The 9,044-nt window shown below is 33.7% G+C and overlaps 1 protein-coding gene across 1 annotated transcript; it reads left to right on the top strand.

The window, feature by feature from the left end:
- The first annotated feature begins 3,446 nt into the window (after positions 1–3,446).
- On the top strand, positions 3,447–4,364 carry LOC116137272 (protein PLANT CADMIUM RESISTANCE 6-like). The gene is made up of 3 exons (XM_031422956.1): positions 3,447–3,513; positions 3,650–3,883; positions 4,152–4,364. The coding sequence occupies exons 1-3, from the start codon at positions 3,492–3,494 to the stop codon at positions 4,235–4,237; spliced, it is 342 nt and encodes a 113-aa protein (XP_031278816.1). The 5' UTR covers positions 3,447–3,491; the 3' UTR covers positions 4,238–4,364.
- The last annotated feature ends 4,680 nt before the right edge of the window (positions 4,365–9,044 follow it).

Genomic DNA, 9,044 nt, shown 5'->3' with positions numbered 1-9,044 from the left:
TACAAGCGATTTGATAGGTTTATATGGGTCAGGAGTACACAGAAGCAAATTGCAACTGTGTGTATTTTCAAAGGCTACAAGGTGATACTCTCATTTTTACTCTTATAGTTGATGATATGTTGATTGCTTCAAAGAATGTAGAAGAAATTGAGAAGTTAAGGCTCAACTAAATCAAGAATTTGAGATGAAGGATTTAAGGGAAGCCAAGAAGATTCTCGGTATGGAGATAGTTAGAGATAGAGAAATGGCAAGGTTTGTTTGACACAAAGCAGTATCTAAGAAGTCTTACAACGTTTTGGCAAACTGAAAGTACAAAACCTGTAATACTCCACTTGCTCCTCATATAAAGCTTAGTCGTCATTATCTCCACGTACGCATGAAGAACGAGAGTATATGTCAAAAGTTTCGTATTTAAATGCGGTTGGTAGCTTGATGTATTCAATAGTGTGACTAGGCCCGACATTTCACATGCTGTTGGAATTGTGAGCAGGTATATGCTGATCCTGGTAAAGGACATTGGCAAGCTGTGAAGTGGATTTCCGGTATATTATAGGTACTGTAAACATTGGTTTGGTTTTTGAGCGGATGAAATCTTAGTCAATTTGCTGTTGGCTATGTGATTCTGATTATGCTGGTGATTTGGACACCGTCGGTCAACTACTGGATATGTTTTACTCTTGCTAGAGCTCCAGTAAGTTGGAATCTTCTTTGCAGTCTACATTTGCTTTTCTACTACAGAGGTAGAATACATGCGTTACAGAGGCTTAAGGAAGCTTTTAGTTACAAGGGCTATTGGATGAATTGAAAATTAGTCAGAAGAGATCTATTTTTCTGACAGTCAGAGTGCTATTCACTTAGCAAAGAATCCAGTATTCCACTTTCGCACCAAGCATATAGATGTTCGTTACCACTTTGTGCGGAAATATTTCTGAAGGAAGAATCTTATTAGAGAAGATTGGGACTGCTGAGAATCCTGCAGATGTCTTAACAAAAGTAGTGACAATGATCAAGTTCAATCACTGTTTGAACTGATCAACATCCTGCGAGCTTGATTGTGCTTTTTGGCACATTTGGAGGTGTTGCAAAATTTGACAGAAGAATACAAAACTTTGAAGGTTTGCTAATTCGCCAAGGTGGAGATTTGTTGAAAAATGGCTTTAGCAAAATCACATGGGGTAGAAATGTAATGGAAGAAGGTTTAGGACTTATATGTATAGGCCAAGAAAGGTTGTTTGTCCCACATTATTAAATTGAAAAGTGGGAAACTTTTGGGGCCTATATATAAGGACCCATACATTGTTATTAATTATCCCAAGTTGTAATTCATTACTTCTTTTTGTTTAGGGTTCTTTCTTAAGGACCCTTTAGTTTACAAGTTTTGTTGTATCTCCCCTTTGTTTTGGGCATTTGTTGTATTGCCCAAAATTTGTAATGTTTTTGGAGATAGTGGAGTTTTCTTTTGCAGCGCCGAGGACGTAGGTTTTAATACTGAACCTCGTATTCTTGGTATTCTTTATTTTTGCATTTAATTTTGGCAATTTATTTAGTCTTTATTACTTGTATTATTATATTCAATAAGCTAGCGTTAGAGTTTATGTTTCCGTTGCATAACAGCATATTTCAAGAACTAGAAGGACTCAAATGAGGACAACATGGTTACCAACTACCAAGTATTCATATTAATTTTCAATCTTTCTTGCCAAATTGGATAAATCTAACGTACTGTACCATAACCATTTTAATTTCATCCTTATCCTATCTTGGAATCATGCACATGACGTCCCCATCTTGAAAGCTCGAAATAACTAAGCCCCGAGCAGATTCATCTTATATAATTTATTGTATCATGTGTGTTTATTTATTAGTTTTAACCCCAATGTGACATTATAAATATACGCAATAAATCACGTATCGTTAATTTTTTTACTTAAGAAATCAGAATCTCCTCTCTCAAACACGCATATATAAATTCTGTGATTTAATTTAAATGTGAAATTAAAACCTATAAAAAATGTTTGTTTATTCAACTTAATTCATTAAACAGAAAATTTTTCGGTAACTACTATTGTTTCCAAAGTTAAAACAGATAATAACATGTAAGCTATGGTTACAATTTACAAAATCATAAAATAATAGCATAAAGTTTGGAAGGAAAAAGAAAAGGTTAAAAATATTAACAATAGAGTTTTCATATTTTTAATACAAGTGGTGCAAATTGGAGATTTTTTCATCTTTTCAATACAAGTGGTGCAAATGAGACTTTCATCTTTTTAATACCAGTGTTGCAAATTGAGGGAGTAAGTGATTAATATAAGAAGATGATAATAAAAAAAGAGCAATGTTATAAACAAAAATAAATAATAAATGTTTGCCATGTACCAAACTCTACTGTATCAGCACATTTAGCTGTCCTTATTTAACACTGAGCTACCTCTCTACTCTCTCAACAAGTGAGACTTGGTGAAATAAGATTCGACATTAATGGAAGATTCTCATGCAGTTTCTGAATCTGCTGTTCAAACAGAAAAGAAAATGATAAATCAAGCTTTCCAGATACAGAGTTACCCCAGCCTCCAGATACTAATCCAAATCAGCGTGCTAAAGCTTGGAAAAGGGTATGTGCTTGCTGCATAACCCATGCAATGGTGATACTCTCCTCCCTCTCTCTCTCTCTCTCTCTCTCTCTCTCCAAACTCAGTGGTTTCATTTTGAACTGCGTAAATGTCTTATCGCCGCTATAGATTTGTAACGTTGAATTTTTTTTTACTGAAACTCAAGTTTTAGTTATGGTAAATACTCCACCACCACGGGCGGAGCCAGAAAATATTTTTATGGGCCAAAATAATTTTCAATAAATAACGGGTTAGAGTGATTAGGAAGTTACATATATGGGGACTAAAGTGTTATGTTCGAAAACTAAGGTGGCCAGAAGGAAAAGCTAATTATAGAGAATAATTGATATTTTTTCTAGATGAATTTAAATAAAATCTGCAGGGTCCAGTGTGGCTATCCGCCACTATTTTAGCTTAGGGGCGTAACCATGAATTAATGTAGGGGGTTGGTTAGTATTTCATTAATTCTAAAAAACTCAACGAGTGATATTGTAAGTAGTTTAATATATATATATAAAGTAATTGAGTGAGATCAAATTTATAAACATTAAACAAGTATATCTTGATCAAAACTAAACTAAGCAAAATTAATGAAAAAAATTTTAGCTGGGTCACCAGCCCCCACTGGTCCCTTCATAAGTCCATCCATGCTTCATTTGACTGGATTTTTTGGATATATAGAATTATCTAAGCATCGAATATTGAACCCACTTACGTAAAAGTTGAAAGGTTTTGTATTTAAATTTATAAATTTATAAGCCAACATACTAACCTTTAAATCTTAAATAATGAATAAATACAAAATAATTTTTAATTTCTTACATTTCAGCTCTCGTAACTGCTGTATTCCCATGCTTGACGTTCGGCCAGGTTGCAGAAATGGTAGATGAAGGCAACATCTGTAAGTATTGAAATATTTCTTTTGAGTTATTTTATTTAATTTATTTGTTTATGTTTCTTATGAATCCAATTTAGTTTATAGATTTTAATACCAATTAAATTAACACATCGTTTTCTGCTGCTTCAAACTAATGAAGCATGTTGTACTAGTACAACGCTTTACATGGGGATGTGCTTGGGGATAGGCTTATGCTGCAAGTGGAAGTATGGGTTATGTAAACAGACAGCAGACTACCGAACTAAACTGAGGAGAAAGTTCAACCTTGCTGAGGGTCCTGCACTGGACTGGGTCACTCATTTTTGCTGTCATTGTTGTGCTCTCTGTCAAGAATACAGGGAGCTTCAATCCAGAGGCTTCCATCCTTCTCTTGGTAACTTTTCCTAATTCGTAACATGTCATCATCCTATCAATAATCAGCGGTTAGATGTTCAATTGGAATCCATACTGGTGTATATAATCTAAATCAATAATATTTTGCTTATAATTGAGTCATACAACTAGTAAAAAATTACACAAAATTTATGTAAAAAGATTATTTTGTCTAATTGTATGACTCAGTTATAAATATAGCATTGATCATTATCACATTTATTATTATCTAAAATAGATACTGAGTTTATTATGTGCCTTAATTAAAGGTTGGAATAAGAATGAAGCGAGGAATAGAGAGAAGAATCAGAAACAAAAAATGGAGCACCCAGTGAACCAAAGAATGACAAATTGATCAAGAAATTAAGTAAAGTAGGAATTCCAGTGTCTGTATTTCAAAGTTCATCTACTGTATTATTTACGAATGAAGTGTTGTTGCAGCACATTGAGATAATATTGGTATCTCATAGCTGAAATAATGTTCTGAATTTGAATAAAAGTTGAATACATCAAACATGTGTAAATCTATTTAATTAAGTTGATGTTTGTTAAAGAGCAATGCTAGTTTTACAAAGACACATACAAAGGGGGCATACAAAGACAATCTCCACCCTCGATTTTCATGATTTCTCTCTCTTTCTCTTTTTCCATTTTTTCTCTGTTTTTTTCTTCTGGATAATGTCACTTTGTAACCCTCTTTGTATAGGTTTTTGTAAGGATAACATTTTTCTTTGTTAAATATCCCTAATTGGTCAATTGTTGTAACTCTCCTGCAATAATTAACATCAAAACATTGAGGTTTTTACATGAATACCCCTGAGGTTTAATGAAAGAATAAGAGACCCACATATTTCAGAATGAAACATATACCCCCTTATCAATGATAGACACTTTGTGAAAAGTTAACACAATACTCTTATTTTGTATATTCTCCTACAATAACAACAACAATAATAATAATAATAATAATAATAATAATAATAATAAACAATATCTAACATTTGTTCATAATCAAAATATTAAATAATGAAATGATTTAAAAATATTAAACTTTAACAATTTGATAAGACATTTGGGAAATAAAAAAAACTTGTTCTTTTTTCTTTATTGTGTTGTCTATTTTACCCTATGAAAGTTATTTTTCACAAACATGTCTTAAAGTGTTGATTAACTTTTAAGTTACAGTAAATTATCAAAATCAAGATTAAAAAAATACAAACATTAAATTTTTTTTCAACATACACCAATCGAAAGTTTTCATCACAAAGTTGACGGTGGAGAGTGCTTTGTGTCGTGGCCATAAATTAACAATGAAAGTAAGATAAGCATACACTGGCCCCTTTTTAATTTTTATTTGAGAAGAGAGGTGACTTAGTCTTAGTCTTCGTATAGAGACGACGACGACGACTTTGTCTCTCTTACTAGAAACTACAAGGACTCTTCGTCAGCTCATGGTGGCATCATATCCCACTTTAAACAAATCCGTGGCAATTAATAGTTGAGACTTGATCATTCTAAAGTACGTACTTTACACTCTGTAGTATTAATTGGAAACTAATAAATACTTATGTTTAGATCATGATCATTTATGAAGCAAACCACCATATATAGCAAATCTTGACGTCTGGTGATTACTTCTTTATATATCGAGCTATGTCTATACCTAGGAACAGGGACGTAGTCAAGATTCTAAGTCAATGGGTTCAAAATATCAAAATTGAAAAAACCCAAAACTTAAAATCAACTCAAGATTTTTATTGGTTGACGATGTGAAATGTGAAATACGATACTACACATGCATGTTCTACATGTTTTTTTTTTTTCATAGAAAATGTCAATCGGGTTTTAAGTCTTCTTGTTTTGTCCTTTTTGGTGGAAATTAGATTAATGCTTGGTTGCTAGCTACTTGTAGTATAGTATATTTTTGTCCTTAGATTTTATATTGGTTTCCCTCTGCGGCAAGCTTCCCTATGTGGCAAGTTGCTTCTATGAATGTACCTTAAATAGCATTATCCATCTTCTTCTTTATATTGGGATCTATCTCAGGACCAAATGCATTGTGATTTGTTGAAGAGCTATAGCCAGTTATGGGAAATCCTGAAGCTGGTTCTTCTGATTACCAGCCTCAATCAGAATATGAATTACAACCACAAGATTATCAATATGAGGCAACTCATGAAGCCACGGCCGCTCAGGATCCACAAGCCCAACAACAATTCTAGCACCACAAGCACAACTACCACAACTGTATCCGCCCCATCGCAACCTAACTAGACCACCGACAGAGTTCAACCGGGGCGGCCTATAAATTTTCCACCCCAAAACCATCAAATGAATTCACCTAGGCTGAATCAGCCCAGGGTGTATTCACAACAAGGCCCACCATTAGATCCGGTTAAACATGTGCAGTTTCCGCCACCTGGCCCCCAAAATAACCAAACATATGGGCTGAATCAACTGGGGGCTTATTCACCATATAATCAGAAGCCCATCCCAGCCCCGCAAAGTCTTGTGAATTTTCCTCCAACTGGACCCCAAGCTTCTATAGGGATGCAATTTCCGCCCAATAATGGGCCACAAGCACCATACAGGCCAGGGAAACGGTTGGCATAGTGAGCTTTTTTATTGTATGAATGACCTAATGAATGGTGATTCTCTTTCTATTACTCTCCAAAATCTTAAACCACAATATTCCTTTTCATTGAAATTGCTCAAATGTTTTAATATAGTTTTGTATATTAAAACAAATACTGATGTTTTTTTCCAACGTTTCAACTCTTGTCACTATTCTCTTCCCATGTAGAGATCGTCAACGATGGCCACACCTGTAAGTATTTATTATTTGCATATTGATTGGTTCCGAGGATCGATTCTAATGTTAATTTCATAAGTGTTTAATATTTGATTGTGTTATCTGAAAACTAGCGTGTGGGATGGACGGAATGCTATATATATGGGCGGATTGCGTTTTGCATAGCGTTACCATGCATAATGTCATGCATGTATAGAACCAAGCTCAGGAACAAGTTTGGGCTTCTGGAAGCTCCAGCACCCGACTGGGTCCCCCATTTTCTTTGTGAATGGTGTGCTCTTTGTCAAGAATATAGAGAGCTTCAATCTAGAGGTTGGGATCCTTCCATTGGTAAATAAAATGGCTCATATCTTACCATCAATTGTTAGGCTTTGGTTCTAAAAACCTTACCAAAGAATTGACTATCTTTTTCTGTGAATTGAAAATGTAAACTAAAGTGTATAAATGCCATTCAAAATGATGATATATTATGAATTTAAAAGATGTCTTCTACTGCTTTATATGTTGTAAAAAATAAAAAAACCAGAAATAGCCCATAACTGTTTGGTGTTTTTTGGTTTGATTGATTTGCTGGATATGAATCATGTTAATATGATGCCCCCAGGGAACCAAAGAATGATGGGTTGAAGAGAACTTCCGGATGGTGGCTTTCAATTTAGTTTTTTTATTGTAATGTTCCAAGACAAGTAATCTACCTTTTTCCTTTCGGAGACCTGCAGTATTTTCTACAAACGGTTGCTTTCTCTTGTTGATGCTAATGTTCTTGTTCATTTTAAAATTTATATTTTAACTTCGAGGGTGTGTTTGGTTAGGAGTAATCTCCCATTATTGAGATAATGTTATCTTATATTACTTGATTGTCATGTTTGGTTATCAAGTAATATAAGATTCTGGTAATCTTTTAAAATCAATAGTAATTATTGTTGGTAATATAGTAGGTAATCTGATTACTTCATTTTCTTAAGTATTTTAAGATTACTTAGTAATTTTATTTTTGTGATAATTTTTCCTTTCACTATTAAAATTTTTGAACAAAAAGGCCCTCAATTTGAAAAAAAATTACAAAAAAATTCAAGGACTATTTTATCCTTATATACAAAATTTTTAGGACATAAATACCTTTGCACTTTGAAAAAATTACTCAAGGGTGACGGCCAAATCTGGCCACCACCGACAGCCACCGGAAACTATTGTCGATGGTCGCTGCAGCAATGACGCACGACTAGTCAGATTTGGCCGATCGCGTGTCGATCTAGCAGTTTTCAGACATATATCTGGCAAAAAACTGCTAGATCGCCGTAGATCTAGCTGAAAAAGGTCAGATCTATGACTTCTAGCCATTAAAGATGGCTGGGGTTCTGGCTGTTAATGACAGCTAGTTTGGCCGTAGATATGGCCATTTCTGACTTAATATATCAAGGATCTGGCTAGAAATGGATATATTGGCACACGATCTGCCAAGTCCGACCAGTCGTGTGTCATTATGGCCATTGTCGAAGCCGCTAACTATGGTGGTAGGCGGTCGGCAATGGCTTGGGGTGGGTGGGGGTTTTTTGGTTAAGTTTTAAACTTTTTTTAGTTGCTGAGGTGTTTTAGCAAAATTTTAAATGAAATTATTTAAAAAATAATATTATATTAATATTTAACAAGGTGGACAATTTAATAAATTATATAACATACCCATCAATATATTTCAATTAATCAAACACATTTTCCTAAACATTTCTAGTAATCTTCAAGGTAATCTATTTTTCTATTAACATTAAATTCCTACTAATATAATATTCCCTTAACCAAACACACCCTGAGAGGCCTTAAAAAATATTAAATATTGTTCATAAAATTTTATCTTCAAGTTGAATTTATTAAAAAATTTTGAAACCCTATAGTCTTAGTTTCTAAAAAAGAACCCTTATAGTTTGACGCAATATTAAAAGAGCCATTATAGGGAAACTCTGTAGTTTGACGTGACTTAAAAGAACCCCTACAATTTTGCTTTATCTTGATAAACCCCTATAGTTTGACGTATTAAACGACCCTTTCTGTTTTGGTCTATACTAGATAAAACCCTATAGTATGACACAAATCAACAAACCTTATAGTTTTACTTAATCTACTGAAAACCCCTAGTTTGATGAAATTAAAGAGACCCATAGTTTTACTCTAACTCAAAGAAACTCCTATATTTTTATGTACTAATAAATAACCCCTATATTTTTGGTTTATCAAAGAACTGCTCTATTTTTAGTTTATCTTATGAACACCTATATTGTTACACTCTATTAAAGGAACCCCTATAGTTTGACGCAATAAGAAACTCGAGTAGTTTTACATTATCTTAGAGAAACCC

The sequence above is a fragment of the Pistacia vera genome, unplaced genomic scaffold (genome assembly GCF_008641045.1).
Source record: "Pistacia vera cultivar Batoury unplaced genomic scaffold, PisVer_v2 Contig322, whole genome shotgun sequence".
In the NCBI taxonomy this organism is placed as follows: Eukaryota; Viridiplantae; Streptophyta; class Magnoliopsida; order Sapindales; family Anacardiaceae; genus Pistacia; species Pistacia vera.
Note: the sequence above shows the minus strand (reverse complement) of the source record. Positions and strands in the feature narration are given on the sequence as shown.

What these genes read in the sequence shown, in the direction of transcription:
- LOC116137272 (XM_031422956.1), top strand. Translation starts at nt 3,492, where the DNA reads ATGGTAGATGAAGGCAACATCT. An exon ending in GGTAGATGAAGGCAACATCT is followed by an intron (nt 3,514 to 3,649) that starts GTAAGTATTGAA and finishes AAACTAATGAAG; the next exon opens with CATGTTGTACTAGTACAACG. An exon ending in AGGCTTCCATCCTTCTCTTG is followed by an intron (nt 3,884 to 4,151) that starts GTAACTTTTCCT and finishes CCTTAATTAAAG; the next exon opens with GTTGGAATAAGAATGAAGCG.